Here is a 21,356-nt window from a genome sequence, read left to right on the forward strand (position 1 = left end):
ATATTTGTTTTACCATTTTTAATTAGAGATAACACTTCTCAAAAACTTTTCCAGGATTATTACTATCAACTAAAGGAATTAAATAGTGCTTTAGATGTTAACTCATCCAATATCATGCTGAAACACTAAGCTTGTTTTACATATAGGAAAAATTTTATTTTTTAAAGGATTTTGTTTATTTGAGACAGAAAAAGAGAGAGCAAATGTACACGCATGAGCGAGGGGAGGAGCAGAAGGAGAGGGACAGCAGACTGTGTGGAGAGCAAAGTTTAATGTGGGGTTTGGTCTCATGACCCTAAGATCATGACCTGAGCAGAAATCAACAGTCTGATGCTTAATGACCTGGGCTACTCAGGTGCCCCAGGAAAAAAAAAAATTAAATATTTTATTTATTTATTAATGAGAGAGAGAGAGAGAGAGGGAGAGAGAGAGAGGCAGAGACACAGGCAGGGGGAGAAGCAGGCCCTATGCAGGGAGCCCGACGCGGGACTCGATCCCAGGTCTCCAGGATCAGGCCCGGGGCTGAAGGCAGCGCTAAACCGCTGAGCCACCTGGGCTGCCCCCAGGAAAAAATTTTAAAGAAGCATTTCATCTTGCCTCCTCCATTAAGGCAATTTAATACTCAAAAGTGTATCTGAACAATGTAAAAAAAAAAAAATTGGTTTATACAGTAATTGAGCAAAAGATAAATATTCTTTTAGTTGTAATCTTTTCTAGTCTTTATATCACTCTGCTTATTCCTATAACTGTCATATAATCATTCCAATTTTTGCTTAAGTATGAGTTATTACACGACAGTAATTACTATTCCTAAAAAAATTTACAAGACAAGTACAATTTATTTATCCTAAAAATAGGATAAGCAAAAATAGAATAAGCCAAAAATTAAAATTCTAAAATGAGAAATTCAAGAGATTGTGGTTTTCATACTCATTAAAGATATCCATTTCAATAACCATATCATTAATAAATATTAGGATGCTGCTGCTATGCACTTCAGAAATCCACAGTGCTGAAAACCAATTGTATCCCTTATGTAGATTTTGACAAGTCTAGATGCTTTCTCCCACTAAAAGGACTGTCATCTGTATTTCTCCTTGATATATCACTAACAGTTTTCAGATATGTATCTCTCTCATTCTTCTCTCCCCTAAAGGTAAAACAAATCTAAGAGATCCTTGGCAACTCACTTGTCTTCCTCAAATTACGCAAATCCCATTAATTTATCCCAGTCTTAGCCAACATTTTCCCTGAAAGATAAAGTAAATTTAGAAAGTACATTAAAATAAAGGTAAGGAGCAGATTTCAAGAATGTGAGAGAGAAACTCAGTCATTTATAGACTACTGCTCCTCAAAGGATATCCTAACAATGAGAAAATACATAAAAATCTGTCTGCCAGGCTTACTTAGTAATTTTTTTAAAATGACAAAATAAGACTGGGCATATTTTAAATTCTTATGTCATGATCAAAACTAGAGGGTTAAAACATTTCATTGGCATATTTTAAGTGAAAATGATAAAAAATGAAGTAGCTTGTCCTAACAAGTGGGGAAACTTGAATATAAATTAGATTCAGATGACATGTAAAATTATTAATTAACATAGCTGTGATACTGGTTGTATAGAAGAATCTCATTCTCAGGAGATGGGTGATGACGTATTTAGAAGTCTCATGACTACAATTTACTTTCAAATCATACAGCCAAAACCAACAAAATCTACATACTCATCTATAATTGAAAATAAAACAAACATGGCAAAGCATTAACAATTTTATTCAAGTGAAATGCATTTATTTACTATTCTTTCATTTATTTACTTCACTTATTTACTTTTCTGGATACTGAACACTTCTTTCTTTTTTGATACTGAATATTTTTCATTAAAAAAAAAAAAAACAGAGAAAATAGCTTTCCTGACTTGCTGCCATACTAACAACTCACTGACTGGAGGAAATACATGTTTTCTCAGGACGATTTCACTTTAAAGTCTGGAATCCCAAGAACATAGTCAGTTTTGTTTTTAGGAAAATTTTAAAACTGTATGGTCATCCATAAACTCTTAAAAGTATTTCATAAATTGACAATATTTGAATTGATACAGATCCCAATGTTTAGATAATGATTTCCACAGAGAGAAAATAATTCTCCTGGTCATAAACAAGCTATCCACAATCCTCACTAATTTACCAGCTCTCACCAACTAACAGAACAAATCTATGCCACTTGAATCAGGCAAGAAGGGTCCTCTTCCTTGGGCTGCACAATTTAGAGGGTCTGGTTTCTTTGCTACACTCCTCCTCAGGGCCAAAAAGATATATTATCCCTCCTCTCCTCCAAAACATGCTCCAGGAATGCAGGAATTCTCTACCTAATACAGTCTCATACCTACCTGCGGAACCCATCTGGGTCTATTCCCTAGGTTTATTCTCTCAAGGAATTCTTTGTAGGGCAAGGAACATATATTGCCAGTATGTGTTGCTTAGAACAAAGAGATGTGGCAAGGGAGGTGGAGCTTGTAGTGGAGGCTGAGAAGTCCATGTGTGTGTTCACGAGGCCCTTTAAAGTGCAGGATAAAACCAGGGCTGGAAGGGAAGTAGAATGGTCCACTTCTGTTGTATTCTGGATGTGGAACCCCAGAGAGTTCAAGAATTCTAATTCAAACCAGTGCTTCTGTTTGTCAAGGAAGAAGGAAAGAACATATTTAACAGTTTGTTGGCTTTATTTACAACTTTTAAATATTCTGACATACAATAAGAGCTTCCATTTGTCCTTTCTTTGAGACCCACAAATATTAGGTGACAAGGCTACATACAAAAGAAATGGTTATATAAGAAAAAAACAATAAAAAGGAAATAGGATCAGGGAATCATTTTCAGACTATACCACGAGAAAGCTAATTAAACTTTACATTTGGGCCTCAGTTTCTACAAATGTAAACTTTAAACAAATTGATTCATGATTAAAACTACTTCTAGTTCTCAAGTTAAAAAAAAAGTCCTTAAAACAAGGAATCATTAAACAAGCTGACTTAATAATTTATAAAACCATTTTCAAATTCATTGTCATATTAACCAGAAATTCCAAAAATGTATATCCACATATTACAGATGAGAAAACTATAAGGAAGGTAATTTGCCTAAGACTCCTATGATAGTATGACAGGATCAGGACTTGAACCCAGTCCTCCAGACTCTAAATGCACTGCCTTTTCCACTTTATCAAAAAACTTCCACCTGAAAACCCTCTTCCAAAAGATTTGGTGTCCTACACCGAACTGAGAAACAAGTGACTAATGCTAAGAACAAAGATAAAATTTTATATCGCTCTTTCATAAATAGCTCATTTCAACTTTCAGGTATTATACCTCAATTCAGTAAGATACAACCACACAAATAACTTGAAGAAAGTGCTAAAAGCACATGATATAAAGCAACAGAATCAACAATAGCATTGTTAGAAATAAAATCTAGCAACACTTTGGAAATCAGATTATCCAGGGGAAAAAATAGTACCAATTCATGTAGTACTATAGTTACCTAATGACTTAACCTGAAATTGTGTAAAATCATTTGTAATCAATATTAATGTAAATGATTAAAACAAGTAAAAATAGCAGATTGTATGTTACAAAATCATAACTTCTTTATCTTTTCTCAATACCTACTTTTAGTGAATCTTTGTTCAAGTTTTAGGTCTGTGATTTATGAACTATGCTACCTTGAGTCCAGTTTCCTCGTTTATAAATTAAGATGCCACTATTAACATCATAAGATCATTGTGAAGATAAAATGTGGTGACATATAAAACGTACCCACTGAAATGCCTGGGAGAGGACAGGAGCTTACTAAGTAATTGCTGAATGAGTAAAAAATTGTTTTTCTTAAAAATTTTTTGAACTTATTAAATCAGTTAAGTATGCATTATTAGGAAATCTGAAATTTTATGTTTTGGATAGTCAACTACAAATCATTGCAATCTAGATTCCCTAGATAATTCCTAGCTACAAGAAGCAGAAAAGACTGAAGGGTAAGTTACTCAAACAGACTTTTTGTAAGGCGAGGTAATAAAGTCATAAAATAGGCCCTTGTTGATTCATTTTTAATTCAATTTGCCAACATATAGTATAACACCCAGTGCACATACAATGTGTCCCTCCTTAATGCCTATCATCCCACCCACTCCCCTTCCGCAACCCTTTGTTTGTTTCCCAGAATTAGGAGTCTCTCCTGGTTTGTCTTCCTCTCTAATTTTTCACTCCTTCCCTTATGGTCCCTTTCACTATTTTTTATATTCCACATATGAGTGAAACCATATGATAACTATCTTTCTCTGATTGACTTATTTCACTCAGCATAATTCCCTGCATCGATGCATTCTTTAAAGTTATATCTTCTAAATTGGCCTCATGACTTGTGGAAGGCAGAAAAATGACCCTATCAGCCTCCTAATCCCCAAATATGTGAATATGTTGTTATAGTGCAAAAGGGAATTCAGATTGCAGATGAAACAGAGGAGATTATCCTAGATAGTCCAAGGACCCACCATGATCACAAGGGTCCTTATAAGTGGAAGACAGAGACAGAAGACAGTCATACAATGAGAGAACAGCTTGACCAGCCGTTGCTGGAAGGGGGCCATAAGCCACAGAAATGTGGGCAGCCTCCATACACTGGCAAAGGCAAGAAAATGGATTCTCTTGTACAGTTTCTAGGAAGGAATGCAGCCCTGCCAACACCTTGATTTTAGTCGTGAGATCCATTTTTGACCTCTGATTTCCAGGAATATAATATAATAAATTAATGTTGCTTGAAGACACCAAATTGTGATAATTTGTTACAGCAACAATAAGAAACTGCTACATAACTACAGGTCACTTCCAGCTTTACTATTTACTAACTCTAAGGCAACAGAGGACAGTGTGGGCTCCAGAATCCTACTGCTCTATTTGAAACCTTGCTTTGCCATTTACTAGCTGTATGTCCCTGAACAAGCTATTTAACCATTCCATGCTTCTAGCTCCTATCTATAAAAAGAGTAAATGATAAGATCTACCTCACAGAATTGTTTCAATTAAAGGAGAAAACATATGTAAAGCCCTGAATGTGAGTATAACTTCTCAGTGTTTATTGGTTATTAGTATGTTTATTATTATTCACAATTATACAAGCCTTAAAAGGAAAGTCTGTGTACTTACCTTAATTTTCTAGGAATCTGTCTAATCACGGGTATACACAACAATTTGTCTACAAAGGTGTTTACTATATTATCCAAGAATAATAAACTAGTTAAATAAATTATGGTACTTCTTCTGCATTATAAATAATTACGAAGTCATTAAAATGGCAGTGTAAATCTTCCAATTAAGGCCAAGATGAAGTAACAGGAACTGGATTTACCTTCATACTTGAAACAACTGAAAAACCAGGCAAAATATGTAACACAACAGTTTTTAGACCCAGGACATCAATTAACCCAAGACACTGATCCCGAGAGAAGGAAAACAAATAAGCTAAGACTGCCTCCTATCCCAGCTTACTTCAAGGAGAGGGTTTCCGAGCTGCGGGACAGGGAAGGAGGAAGCCACATACAATTTTACAGCCTCCTTCAGTTGAGGAGATAGAGCTGGAAGTCCAGGAAAGCCAAGCCAGCCTGTTTGCAGGGGAAAGTTCTGGAGATGAGAGAGCCTCATGGAACACCTCTGGAGAGCTTCAGAAGTCCCCTCTCAAAGGCTTTAGGTAAGTACTGATCAGTACTACTAGTTTGTGGAGAAACTACCCAAAGCCCAGAACAAACTACTTGAAAGCAGCTGACATCTCACTGGAACCAAGAATAGCTCATCTTCCCATCAGCCTGAGTGGAAAATCATGTATTTCACAAGGCATTGGACAGAGAACTCACAAGGCTATTGTGTCAGTAGTGGGGGAAATTAACCCTAAAGATTGCTCTAGTCCAACATAACAAAGCCTAAAAACAAATCTTATACACATAAACCAATTTCAAAGTAACTGTATCCCAGAACAAAACTCAAGAGTATTTATAGAAATGTAAAAGTTTCCATCACTTAACAAGGTCAAATTCAAAATGTCTGGCATCCTTTCAAAAATTATCAGCCATGCAAAGCAGCAAACACAAACCATACTGAGGAGAAAAATCAATCATCAAAAGTAGACTCAGAAATGACAACAATGATAGATGTAGTAGACAAGAATAGTAGCACAACTGTTATAATTATACTTCCAAATATTCAGTAAGTTAGAGGAAAGATTGAGCATGTTAAGTAGAGGCGTATAAGACATTATAATGAATGAAAACAAGATTTAAGAAATACATTGGATGGGGATTACACAACAGAAGAAAGGGTGGTGAATATATTCTAATAAAAACTATCCCAAAACAGAACAAAAAATCCAAAATGAAAGGCAGAGTTTTGGTTTAATCAGACATAGATTTTTTTTTTTTTAATTCGTAAGCCACATCTTTGTGCATACACATGAAGGAAAATATAAGTGAAATAAATCGGTGAACGTATTCCTAAAAACTGCTTCCAAATTCAGAGTCCTAATTCTTTATCACTTTTCCAGTTAGAGTCTTCAATATCCAAGTTCTGCCACATAAAATTATCCTCCATGCCATGAGAAGTGCTAGTGATGAGAAGTCCTAAAATAACCTGTAATATCATGAAAAGCCTCTGCTGAGTCTCCTGAACATGGTTCTGTAAATATATAGAGCTAATTTTCTTTGATTCTGGCTCTAGAAATATTGCCAGCACTTGGAACAATTGGTTTCTACCACTCTAAAAGAGTGCTCTCTGCTCCTGTCTCTGGGATTTCTTCCATGCTGCTGACACTCTGACATTTTGAATCCACACACAGGTGACTCCAATCACTTCACAACTGCCATCTCCCTAACAGAGATTATAAAATGCCATGAATTGAAAGATGTATCCCAGTTTCAGAGGTCTTAAAACATGAAAGATGTGAATCTTGCAGTAGTTGAAATAAAATGCTCTTAGTCCTAAAAAAAAAAAAAAATTAAAAAAAAGAGTAGCCCCCATAAAAATGGTACATAAATGTTCATAACACCTCTATTCACAACAATCCCAAACTAGAAACAATTATCTCCCAATAAGCAAATGGATAAACAAATTGTGGTAAAGCCATATAATGGAATACTATCTAGCAATAAAAAGGAACAAACTACTATACCTGCATCTACTGGATGAATCTCAAAGCAATTATGCTGAGTAAAAGAAACCAGATAAAAGAGAGAGCATGCTTTATTATTCCATGTGTATAACATTCTAGAAAATGCAAACTAATCTACAGTGACAGAAATGAGATCAGTGGTTATCTCTGGTGGGGCAAAGGGATGGAAAATGGAAGACAAGGGCAACAGGAAACATTTTAGGGTGATGAGTATGTTCATTATTTTGATTGTGATGATGGTTTCACTGGTATATGTATGTCAAAATTTAGCAAACTGTACACTTTAAATATGTTCAGTTCATTATATGTCAGTTTAACAGCCGAAAATTTGATACAGAAAATATGTAAATAGATACAACATAAGACTAAAAACATATACTGTGGGTCAGTATCTCAACTTCAAAAAATAAAAGACTGAAAGTATAGATCTCTCAAATATAAAAATAGATTATTTCTAGTTGGCGTGATGGGGGGAGTCTTTTATTGCTTGTACTTTCTAAATTTTTTCTAAGTACTTTCAATGAACATGTTTTACTTTTGTAGCTGTCAAATGTCTCTATCTCTTCACATACTAGGTAGTCAGTAAATGCCAGAAATAATTTTCATTATCAAATCTGAACTATTACAAATTCCCAAAGAAGAAACACACTAAAATATCTTACAAAGCTATATAAACTAGTATTTTTGTATCCACCACCATTTTTTATTATTTATATATCATGTCTAGGCATATACTATTGACAATATATGATTTGGGAGGCTCATGCCTATTTATTATAAGGGTCGTATATCCCTTGTGAGTTACAAAAAAAAAAAAAAAGCAGAATGCCTCTACCATACTGTCTTGTATGTGTCAGGTATTAAAAATATACTTGTTGGATTCATCAATAAATGAATGTCTTATAGACAAAACTGCCTTAAAATTACAACTACCTCAGTGCTTAGCACGCAGCATGTTCTCAAAAGTTTGTATTCAACTTTTTAAGAAACTTAAATCCCTCTCTTCAATATATATTTAACTTAAATCAAATGCCAAGCAAGGATCATTTCTTATTTCATACACAGCACAGCACCATGCAAAAATCACAGAGGTTGACAAAGTACTTATGAAACTGAATAAAAGATTTCCGGAATTTGTTCATATGATCACAAGCTTCCAAAACACAAAACATGGCTAAGAAATTACACAACAGTACTCTGAGAGGTCATGGCATTACATAGGATAAACAAAGCAAATGAGTTCTTTAAAGAAATGGCTGATTCCAGGCCTGAGGGAAATTAAAAACATCTTGCACCAGAAAGAAGACAAGGAATTAGAGACTGATGAGGACATGTTAAAAGAGCATGGAGTTGGCCTGAAAGCATTCTCACTGGCCGAATATTCAAAAAGAATAAGCAGGGCAATGGCTTATAACATATTTAGTGTTTTCCTAAATCTAAGGGTCCAACCCTTGATAGAAAATTTCCACTTATTAATTACAAAGGGGAAAGGTACTTTTACTAAGTGATAATACTTAGCATCACCAATAATGGGACAAACTAACATCATGCCCCCAACGTAATTCAATAGAAAGAAGTACACAAAATCATCTATGCAGCATTCTTACCAAAAGGGGAAAAAAAAGATTTATGTTATATTATGAAGAAACAATTAGACAAATACAGGGAATTGGCTTGGACTTTTAAAAAATGTCAATTTTGTTCAGGAAAGAACAACAAAAAGGCCCAGAAAATCTGTATTAGGTTAAAGATTTAAGGAGACAGAAAAACTAAATGCACTGCCTGGCTCTTAATTGGATTCTGGATTTTGAAACAACAATACATCTCTAAAGAATATTATGGGATAATTTAAGAAATTTGAATTTGGACTGTGTAGTATTTATATAGGACTACATTGGATTAGCATGGTATTTACTATTACTATCTGCTAATTTCCTGATTGTGATAAAAGGCTTGCATTCTTATAGGAGAATATGCCTGTTCTGAGAAGAGCCATGTTAAAGTATTTGGGGGTAAAGTGTCATGATATGCCATTACTGGTGATGCTAAATAATAACACTTTGTAAAAGTACCTTTTATTAAAAATAAAAATAAAACAAGAAAGCAAATTTGGTAAAAATGAACAATTAGTGAATCTATGTAAATGGGAATATGGATGTTCATTGTATTATTCTTTTACTTTTCTGTAAGTTTAAATTACCTTTACAAAATAAAAAGTTAGAAAAAATAAATGATACTTTCAAAATAAATAGTTTGGAGAAATTCATAATATTGACATTTCTAATATCACTGAAGCTAATTTGGAGCTTCTTTTTTTCTTGTAAAATAACAAAAGTATAGGCCTACCCTTAGAAGTCTCCTTCTGTTTGTACTTTTAGTAACTTAGCATAGCACCTGATATACAAATAGCATGTGCTCAAGGAACATGTGTTGTTTCTGCTAAGCAATTTAGTAGCGGTCTGATTTCAGACAAGTTGTTTTCCCTCCCAACACCTCAAATACTTGACCTGCAAATTCTAGGTAATAATACTGATTTGTATACACCTCCCATTATTCCTAAAAGACTCCAATAATGTTAACAAAGACACTTTTTAAAATACCTTGAAAATTTTACTATCTCTTTCTCTAATCATGCTCTTAATGTTTAACCATATGAATTTTTTAAAAATTACGGGACACCTGGGTGGCTCAGTGGTTGAGTGTCTGCCTTTTGGCTCACAGAGTGATGCTGGGGGTCCCACATCGGGCTCCCTGCAGGGAGTCTGCTTCTCCCTCTGCCGGTGTCTCTGCCTCTTTCTCTGTGTCTCTCATGAATAAAAAAAAAATACTTCTTACTTTCATTTGAGGTATTTAGAGAAAAAAGTACTAGGAAATTTATTATCTAGCAATATCATCTTCTAAGTATATCTGTCAATAACTAGTAATGTCTTTTTGACCAAAAAAATAGTGCTCAAAGTTGAATACATCACACAATTTTGTAAGGGTTAAGCAATAGTTTGTAATAAATATATTAGAAGCTCAAAAGAAAAAGGTCTGCTTTCTTAGATCTGCCATTTATAAAGCAATTGGACCTCAGACAGTTCTATATTATAAGCACATATATTATTATATGTATATGAAGAATCAAATAATGACAGATTGCTAAAACATCATGTAACAAGGAGCTAACCTAGAAACTACAACACCTTTAAACAGGGTAGGTCAAGGAAATTAATTTTTTATTTGTAAATCACTCATTCCAAGTCACTTAGCTAGAGGGCTAAGGGAAAGTGCTGGAAACCTGTTCATTGAAACTGAATCAGAAATTAAAAGAAAACAGCTCTGAAATTATAATATAGATCAATAGGAAAGTATGACTTAATTTTCAATGTGAGCTTTTCAAAGGCAAAGGGTCATATTGTTCATTTTTGCAACTTCACGGCCAGCATAATCTTATACACCTAGGAACATATAGTGAATTCTGAACAAATAAAAATTAAAAATGCAACACTTCCAAAACACAGATGTTATGTAAAACTTAGGATATACAATTTATACCCACATTTGGCAAATAACAATAAGGGTGCATTTTTTTAAGACTAAAGATATAGTTAAAAATTTATGGCACATTAAAAGCTACAGACACCAAACAAGGAAACAAAAAACCTCAAAACAACATATTTCTCAATTTGGAGACAACCACTTATAATTGTACTTTATAACACAATACAGTTAACGTAAGTGACCATACTGTGGTATCACTCATTTTTGATCACTCTTAAAACATTGTAGACTTTAAACTACAAAGGGAATCTGCTAACTAGTTAGTAAGTTATGACTTCTCTAATACTGTTTTTTCTTTTTCTTTTTTTTTTCTTTTTTTTTTTTAGAATAGGGTAAAATCGTCTCCAACTCTAAAATCCTATGATTTCATGAAATGGTCAATGTAAACCTGTACTGCTTTCAAGTATAGAAATATATTCATATAGGAAAAAAAACCCTTGCTTTAAAGATTGTCCTTTCATAATTTGCAAAGTACTCCTTGCATAATAAATGTGCAACGTATTATTTGCATAGTCGAGCATAGCAAATTACCAGATTTTATTTAAATGAAACTGCAATCCAAGTTTCCCAACTATGCGCTTACTCTTTTCATACATTACCCATGACGCATTGTGCTAAAATATTCCCTTAATTTAAAATAATCTCAGCCCAAATACCCAAATGAAGAAATCTGATCACCCATACTGAAGTACTCCAAAACAACTGTGTATTCATGTTATCATAATAGGTATAAAGTCTGATGGCTCAGGAGCCCTAACACATTGTTCTCAATTTCAGACATTAATAAGTAAATGACTGAGTAGTCCCTAAGGTAGCTGGGAATGAATCGCAGCAATAAAATTAAATACAACAAAATTTTGTTAGACCTACTTTGAAGTTTGGCTTGGATCTCATGCTCTTCACATACTGCACTAATCCACAAATTTCTCACCAACTGCTGCTTCTTCCCCACCCCTGGAATTCACTTCCTGTTCACCTCTCACCCTTAAGTATGCGTGGTAGAGGTCAACAGCCTTAAAGCTACTGTTAAAGGACTGGAGTTTCTGTTACTCTGATTCTTGGCAGGCTGGGGCAGAGCTCAACTCTTCTCCAATACATAGTACATAGCTCAATAATTAAGATTGTATTTTAGAACTAGCTAATATTATACAAATTTCCCCATTCAAATAGAATATTTTAATCCCAAGGACATGACAGAAATATCAAAACCAAAAACTAGTCCACTTTAACAGAGCGGGGGGAAAAAAAAGAACTAAACGGGAAATTCCTGTACAGAATTTCTATTTTGTGTTTTTGGCTTAGACAACTAAGAATTCTGAAACTTCTTATAAGCAATACCACGCCAAATGCATAAAGATTTAAGTAAACTCTGATAGAGGGATGGTATAAGATTTTTAATTAGTTCAAAGAGACAATCTAAAAATTCTTTAGTTTTTTCTCTTCTTTTGTCTAGAGCATAAGTGGAGTGACAAGTTTTTTAACTGTTCATATATCTGTTGCTTTTTTAACTTTGGAAAAGTTGCCACTGGGAGGAAAAAAAAAAGCCCAGCAATGAACTTGGGACCCTCTGAGTTCAAGGAGTATGAGCAACATACAGCGAATCTTTTTCTTTTTTTTTACATAAATTTTCCTGTCTTTAAAGATTTTATTTATTTTGCTTTAGTTTTACATAGATTTTCCTCTCTCTCTTTAAAATTATTTATTTACTTACTTACTTACTTACAGGAGCACACCCGTGCATGACCAAGTTGGGGAGGGGCAGAGGGAGAGGGACTCTCAAGGAGATTCCATGCTGAATGCCAAGAAGGGCTTGATTCCACGACTCTGATATCATGACCTGAGCCAAAATCAAGAGTCCTATGCTTAACCAACTGAGCCACCCAGGTACCCCTTCTCTTTTTTTTTTTTTTAAATTTTATTTATTTATTCATGAGAGACACACACACAGAGAGAGAGAGAGAGAGAGAGAGAGAGAGAGAGGCAGAGACTCAGGCAGAGGGAGAAGCAGGCTCCATGCAGGGAGCCCGGTGTGAGACTTGATCCCAGGTCTCCAGGATCAGACCCGGGCCGAAGGCGGCACTAAACCACTGAGCCACCCAGGCTGCCCCACTTCTCTTTTTTTTAAAAGAACTCTGCTTATACACAGAATTAGCTATGTTTCTGCTTAAGATAATTTTTATATATCTAATGTGTTCTGACAGATTTTTATGTAAGTGTTCTTAGGTGTAAGAATAACTACTACACATTTGAACATACCAAGACCTCCCTATAAAACTCTTATTTCTCCTGATATTTTCCTAATCAAGCATTCAACCCCTATCACCATCGCCCTCTGGGGGCCAAAGGGAGAGCCATATAAATTAAAGAATTTCACGCTTAATAGAATACATTTCAACTATCTGGAAAATTTACTTATCTATAATAAATTCCTGACATTGCTGGATAGCAGAGAACTTGTCATATTTCTTTACCTTTCTTTATTATTTGTAATCACCACTGAGGAGCTAACTAGGCAATAGGAATGATGTGTCTTGCAATGAAACCCAAAATTACAACCACGGAGTCTTAAGAGTTGAAAACAACCTACCAACTTAAACTTAGTCCATTTTACACCCATTACAGGAATTCTTTCTGTGACCCATCTGAGCCATTCTATTTACCTGCTTTCATTGGAAGGGATTTATTTCAAACTTCTTAATATCACATGATAATCTGCTTTTCTGTAACTTTTACTTAGTAGGCCTATTTCTGATCTCTGAAGTTCTTCAAACACTTGAAGATAATGATCAGGTTTACCTTTACGGCATTTGTTATCTTATATGCAATTTTATTTAAAAAAAAAAAAAAGAGACTCAACACTTTTGGAAGCAATAGCTATTTTGATTTACTTCTCTTTGCTTTGGGATTGTTTTCCCCTCTGGTAATGGATAAACTATTTGCCAACATAACCAGAAAACATGAGATGCATGTTCTCTTTTCCACCTAAAGATTCTAAAGCAATTTTTTGCCTCACCAGTAGGGTAGACTTTTTGAAAGGGGTAGGAGTGAGTACGGAAGAATTGTTTAGTACACTATTACTATATATTACAACATATTTATTAACTTACTTTGAAGGAAAGTGAAAGTGGTTAAGACCATATATAATGGAATCAAACTTGTTTAAATCTAGTCTGGCCACTGGTTTATTTTCACTCTGGCTGTCTGACTTGGGATATATTACTTAACTCCTCTGTACCTCAGTTTCCTCCCATGGAAATTCAAGGAAATAACTATAACCAAATAAAAGGAATGTTGTGAGGGATCAAGGTGTTAATAATATGTTAAATATTTGTATAGTGCTTGGCACAAAGTAAACGTACTCTGTATTAGTCATTATAATTTTTTCTATTGCTGTGCATCTACATTAAATTGAATTATGGTAAAATATGCAAGAAAAATATAAAGATATTTTAATTAAACTTGATTCAGACTTTTCCAGATCTCCATAATAACTTTATTTTTTACATGGTACTTTAGCAACCTTACAATGGTAAACTACTCATTCAAAATCATTTTTAGCAAAACAGGTAATGACATGAAAAATGTCTGCAACACATTAATTGGAAGGTTAAAAAAGCCATTTGCCAAAAAGCATGAACTATGATTCTGATTTTCTTAAAAATGCAAAAATATGTCACTGGAGGACAGGGATGAGACAGACCACAGATCTCACTGGAAATGCATACAGCAAAACATCAACAGTGGTATCACTGGTAGTGACATTACAACTTATTTTCCATTTGTTTGTTTTCTACATGGGCCAATTTTTAAATAACTATGTATTTTTTATCAGAAAATAATCCATTTTTTAAAAAAAAAACTGTCTTACATAGGCTGTTCAAACCTGTCTTTCTCTTTCTTTAAAAGCCTATCAGTAATGTTAGGTTACCCTATATTCAGGAAGAAAATGAAATAAAAATTCAAGATACTAAAGAAAGTAATAAATTCATCAGAGTACAAAGCCCACAAGGAATTATGTGTAATTATGTATATCTTAAAGTTCTATTTTCTGTTTTGATTGCTATTTTAGCTATCCCACATATTTTTCTCTACCACTAAGTTTTACATTAAATTTATAAACTTTGAGAGATCACATAATGTTCTATGTCTACTTCACTAATAAGACAAAAATGAAAGATTTTGTGCTACAAAATAGCAGAAAATGTTTGTCATAAGGTAGCAATGAAAAGTTTATTGAATTATTTTCTCAAAATTCCTTTGCTCTAAAAATTACACATGAAAACAAGTCTAGTATTTTCTGTACTATGTTTTGTGAGCACTTATACTTAGGAACATTTGCTAGTTTACCTTTTTTCTTTTCCCTTTTTTAGTGGTAAAATTCTAGAGTCAATTATAGAAGAAATGTTATCAGCAATATTCGCTGTTTTTAATGACTGACACAGATTTAAGAGTACTTACATCAAGACATTTGAAATTATATCCATGACCACCCCACCTCAGCTGGGAAATAAGAAAAAGCAAGGCTTAGAAGTATTCTTTACATATCCAACATTCTCACTGAAGCTTTCTAGAATTCTGAATAGAGTGCCATCATGAATTTTCACACATTAGTTTAAAGAGTATCTTGTTTTCGCTATAACAAATTGTGTCTCATTTTTTGATTTTGATAAACCAAGATTTGTGCGCCCCTTTATTTTTTAATCTCTAAACGTCTATACATATTTAGCAATGCTAATTTAGTCTGAAATGAAATTACTTCAATTAAGACAGTTTAAGAAAAACCTAAAAGAAAAAAATCTATTTCTATAGAATCTGAGGAAGGACCATAATAATGTAGAAGAGCTCCTTATCAATACATTTTTGCTATGTAATAACCAAAACCATTCAGAACATGCCAAAAATTAAACAATTTGTAAGCTCTGCCAAAATTTGTGAAACATTACATACATTAAATCATTTGATTTTTCACATATTTACAACATGTGACTTATAATTCAGTACATATAAAATCTATATACAATTCATGAAACTCAATCATAGTAATCCTCTACCTTCTCTACCAAATCCATCTCTCTTTTTCACCCTCACAATCAACAACTCCTCAAATACCATTCTTGGCACTAAGAATAACAGGAAACTTAAAAACAGCTTCTTAATAAGTCAAAAAAGTATCCCAAACCAATTGTCCTTTACTTACTTTTGAACATCTAATATAAACAAGAAGTTAGCAATACAAAGCAAATGTTGAAACAAAAAGGTAAGTACATTGAAACAAAGCCTTATGAATTTATCAGTTGAGTACGATGATTTATGAAAGGTTGCTTAGGATGGGTCTGAAAAAATTTCTCTCAGATAACACCACCTACATGCTAGCATTGGAACTACTTCAGTTATTTATAATTACCCTTTATTCATTCTAAATCTGTAGAACATGTTTAGGAAAACATGAATTAAAAAAAAAACTAAAATGATGAAAAGGCCCTAGAAAAGTAAAAAGTAAATAAATTTTGGGCTTCATACCTTCAAGTATATGCTAGACAAAATGACTAGTCCAATTAGTCAGAAATCTACATATTACATGGATAGTTGACCCCAGGTTCAAGCAGTAGAGGTTTTTCCCAGGGTCTTTCTAAAGAAGATGCTTGATCCTCTTCCAGTAGAGGGAGCAAAATCATAATATTCTACTCAGGCCACAAAAATAGGAGGGAGGATTTAAGAGTACCTTTTAAGTATCTTAAGATCTATCTAGACATTTAAAAAAATGTACTGAAAATACCATTTGAAACAAATAAAATCAAGCTAAAGACAAAGATAAAGATTTTTATCTTCTTCAAACATTTCAAGGCGTTGAAATGAATAATGGTCCCTAAATGTTTAATTTCAAGTACTGTGATATATTACATTGTCCATCAGATCTCACAGGTAACCAAGGTTCTGAAGCATTTTAGGAATCCTTAATATAACAAGATTTCAGACAAATGGTAACATGTTACATTAAATATTTTTATTATAGAAACAACACAGTAATGTGACAATAACTACAGAAAACAAAGGAAAGTATAATGGCAAGACCCTAAAACAACCTATCTCCTTTCAGTATTTTTTTCCATATGCATATTTTCATACTGCTATGAAAATAAGTGTACCTATAAAAACATTAATTGCTTACTATATGCTAAGCACAGTTCTAAGTACTTTCACATATTATAACCCTTTTAATCCTTATCAAAACCTTATTAAGTAGATCCTGTTACGATTCCACATTTAAAAGATGAAGCAAACGAGACACAATGAAATTATCTAACTGGTTAAAAGTCACAGAGCTAATAAGTAACAGTAGCCAAGATTCTAAACCAGGTAGTTTGGTACCTGAGCCTGTACTCTTAAGCGCTTTACTGTGATCTTAATTTTGAATTATGCTTTTCCCCCATCACTAACATATTGTCAGTGTTAGTCTTCAAACATTTTTTTTAAAAAGATTTTATTTATTCATAAGAGGCAGAGAGAGAGAGAGAGAGAGAGGCAGAGACACAGTCAGAGGGAGAAGCAGGCTCCGTGCAGGGAGCCTGATGTAGGACTGGATCCTGGGTCTCCAGGATCACGCCCTGGGCCAAAGGCGGTGCTAAACCGATGAGAACCCGGGCTGCCCAGTCTTCAAACTTTTTAATGCCTGTTAATAGTCCACCTAATATGTTATGATAAAATTCGCTGCTTCCAGTTGTCCTGTATAGTGTAAGATAAATATCTCTGGGTTAATATTACTTTTGCTATGCTTGGGGTATTGTAATACAGTATTTTTACATTCAAATTTACTACCAAACTATATTTCAAAATATTTGAATCAAACAACAAAGCTATATAAATTCTCACTTCACCATAAATTTGCCAGCATTAAGCATTAACAATTTTTTCTAATACATAAAAATAAAATCATGTTGCAAACTGAATTATTAGTTACATATTATTCTGAATGTTCTGTTTATTAACTCAATTTACCCTTCTGTGAATTCTAGCTCCCATGCTTTAACTAGTTATCAAGTAAAGTCCTAAAAGTTTGCTTATCAATTTATATGAGCTTTTTGTAGGAATATTAACATGAAGTCCATTATATTTGCAATAAAATGTTTTCAGTCTATTGTTGACCTTTTAATTGTGGTTACGTTTTCATTTTTGATAATAAATCATTCTGTTAAAAGCAATTATAATTGAAAGTTACAAAAAAGGTCTTAAAACTATAATTTTCTACATATAGAAGTTAATGTATTGCTTTGAGCACATCAGTAAATCACTTTCAAATATAAAATTGTTAAAGTAATAGAAACCAATGTCAAAATATGCCTGAGTTTGGAGAAGTCGGAGATGTGTCTCATACAAAATTAACTCAATGAGTAAAAGCCCATCCTACCCCAAATCACCAAAATAAAAGAGCCACATACCTGTCGCTGTAAATAAAGGCGATTTCTGTCATGTAAATGCTGATGATTGGAAAGGGAGGAGTGCCAACTCCGAGCCTGACCATGCAGCTGAGTTTGAGCCATATCCGAAGGCCGAGTTACAAGATGTGAAGTCAACTGCCGTTCAAGGTCATGATCTAAAACATGACTTGAATGATCTTGTCCAAATGCTGCCTCATCAAATTGGGGAAGGAGACCCTCCTGAAGGAGGTCTTCTGGGTCAAGTCCTGTGAATGGCTCAGTTTGAGATTCCACTTGATGAAGTAAATTCTCTTCTAAAGATGAAAAGCCATTAGTTTCTACGTGATCATTGAAATGGCCCATTTGAGTTCCTGAGTCAACAGGATCTGGGAAGTTCATGTGCACAGGAGATAATTTTGAATTGCTATAATTACCCTGAGGATGTGATGAATGCAACATTTGGAAATTATTTGAATTCAACGATGTATTGGTATTTAGCAAATGCTGAGTGGATTCTTGCTTGATTCCTCTATGAGGTGAAAAGGAGTTACTTCCGGTAAAATCAGATAAAGTCTGATTTGTATGATTAGGTGCAAGCACTGCAGAGGCCTGCAGAAGATTGTTTGGTGAGACATGATTACTGGAAAAGGAATAATGTGAAGAAAACTGCTGTGAATTACTGACAGAACAAGAAGTCATATTTGGAGAAGGTCCATTAAAATTCCCTTCTTGATGGTTGCTACACTTGAGGAAGTGAACTGAAGGATTTGAAGTTTGGGAAAATTGCTGCATTGAAAGAGACTGTTGTGATGTAGATGCATTAGTGATTTGTGATGGGTGGTTAACACTGACTCTGTGTGGACCAGAAACATTAACATCCATAAAATTTTTAGACTGGCTGAGAGAATTCTGCCCTGGGTTAAGATTATTTCTGTTTTGTTGTGAGCGTAGTGAAGTGCACTGTGTTTGTTGTTCACTGGCCTGAAATAAGGCAAAGTCATGGTGTACCACAAAGCTTTTGTTTTGATGCATAGAGTGAGAATGTCCTTGTTGGTGAAAAGGAGACCCATTTTGATTGGAAATGCTGGTAGCTGTCTGATGGCCCCACATTGGACTGCCATCTGCTACATCTGGAAACAAACCATTGGGCTGGTTTTGGGGGTGAATCGGGGAACAATTAAACTGAGAGTGTGGAGATAACACATGTTCAGCTGGGCTACCAAAAGGCTGATTGACTTGGTGAAATTTCATTGAATCAAATTGATTTAACTGCTCATAATCAGTTATCTTCTGATGTGTTGGAGTACCCTGAACATGGTTCAGTGAATCTATGTGCAAAGGTTCAAATTCTGCACCCAAGTTCAATTCATCAACTAGTGAAACAGGTCCTGGCTGTACAAATGCATCATCTGACAAACCTTCTAAGGTCTCACCAAAAAGATTGGCATCATCAAAAAAGTCCATCATTGGATCTGTCATCTTGAAAAATCCAGTGACAATCTGCACTGCTTACTCCAAATGAAGTATATTCGGCTTCTCTGTAGTGGATATTATTGGATCATTTCCAAAGGTCATCAACTAATCCGAAACAGGTCAATGTTCATTATTGCTCTAGATAATGACATGTCATGAAGTGTCAGAATCCTAGGAAAATAAGAAAAACAATTAAAGTTTAATGATGAGTATTTATTAAAGTTCTCCAAAGTTTATATATGATTTAAAAAATATACAATCTCAGTGTACAGTATTTTTTGGCAGAATGATTAAAAAATTGCAAAAACCTCATTGATATTCCCTACAAGGAAAAAAATTCTGGTGCATGGGACATGACTGTATGCATTTAAAAGTAATAAGGTTTATTACTTCACTTTGATGTAAATATATATATACTTATACATATATATATTTAGACACACATACATACATATATATATATATATATATATATTCTTTTTTTTTTTTTAAAGTAGGCTCTACACCTAGCACGGACCCCAATGTAAGGCTTGAACTCACAACCATGAGATCAACACCTGAGCTGGAAAAAAAAAAAAAAAAAAAGACCTGAGCTGAGATCATGTGTCGGACACTCTACTGACTGAGCCACCCAGGCACCGCCAAAGCTCATGTATTTTGATGACAGAATGCAAACTTGAGAATGGTATGTCAGGCTCTCACCTATACCATGAAATGACCATCACAGCCCAGCAGCTCTGGTATGTTTAGATAGCTGCTACCAGACCTTCTCAGATTAAGAAGTGTGTTGTGATATTTTGCTGTAGACCTCTTAAGCAGATAAATCTTATTTTTTATACAGTACATGTGGAAATACATCAAGAAGAACAATTGTATGGGGTGTCTGGGCAGCTCAGTCAGTTGGGTGTCCGATTTTTGGTTTCAACTCAAACCAAAAGAGTTTGATCTCAATCTTGTGGTTGGGGGATAAAGCTGTGTTGGGCTCTGCGTTCAGTGTGGTGTCTGCTTTAGATTCTCTCTCCCTCCTCCTCCCATTCACTCTTTCTCTCTTAAATAAATAAATAAATAAATAAATAAATAAATAAATAAATATAAAAAAAATCGGAAGAAGACGACAACGACATTATTATTATTATTGTATGAAGTCATATTAAACCGGGCCAAATGAGAGGAGTTAGCCATCTGGTCAGGTGACAGACAATGCAGACAGGTGATATGTTGGGTATGTTCCCATATATTGCTACCATGGTTGTGGTGCTCATCTCTATGGAAGATCAGCCTTCCTTTTTTTTTTTGGATCGGCCTTCCCAAAGCCAACTGATTTTGATACTTATACAGCAAAAGCAAGGACCTTCCTGTTAATGGTTATATACATTACTCTGTCCCTAGTCTCTCCCTGGCCTCATTAAATCACTTGGAATATAAATATTGCTTATTTACTAAACAGAATAAATAAATGTATGGTGATAATCAAGCTGAGGCAAAAATAAACAGTAGCTTGAGCTAAGCAATGAATTAGTCTTATAGTGTTTAAAGAAAGAGATATATTTATGTGAATATATGTATACATACACATACATGCTATTTATGTGTGGAAAGGATCTAATAGGTTACTTGTTAATATGAAATGGCTGGCTCATTTTGTTCTAGGCCTGTATTATTACAAACATTTTTAACATAGGTAATTTATGGCTCTGTCCTATCGTCTTGCATAGAG

At 34.2% G+C, this 21,356-nt stretch overlaps 1 protein-coding gene across 10 annotated transcripts in view; it reads right to left on the reverse strand.

Moving 5' to 3' along the window:
* CHD9 (chromodomain helicase DNA binding protein 9) overlaps positions 1-21,356 on the reverse strand; it is a 218,108-nt gene that overhangs the window by 122,383 nt on the left and 74,369 nt on the right. For 8 of the 10 annotated variants that reach the window (XM_072750228.1, XM_072750223.1, XM_072750224.1 and 5 more), the window contains exon 2: positions 18,188-19,810. In XM_072750228.1, the coding sequence (XP_072606329.1) occupies positions 18,188-19,645 (1,458 nt within the window). In that variant the 5' untranslated portion in view covers positions 19,646-19,810. The remainder of the gene's footprint in view (positions 1-18,187; positions 19,811-21,356) is intronic. The other 2 variants (XM_072750232.1, XM_072750231.1) reach the window with 1 other exon arrangement.

The sequence above is a fragment of the Vulpes vulpes genome, chromosome 2 (assembly GCF_048418805.1).
Source record: "Vulpes vulpes isolate BD-2025 chromosome 2, VulVul3, whole genome shotgun sequence".
Taxonomy (NCBI): domain Eukaryota; kingdom Metazoa; phylum Chordata; class Mammalia; order Carnivora; family Canidae; genus Vulpes; species Vulpes vulpes.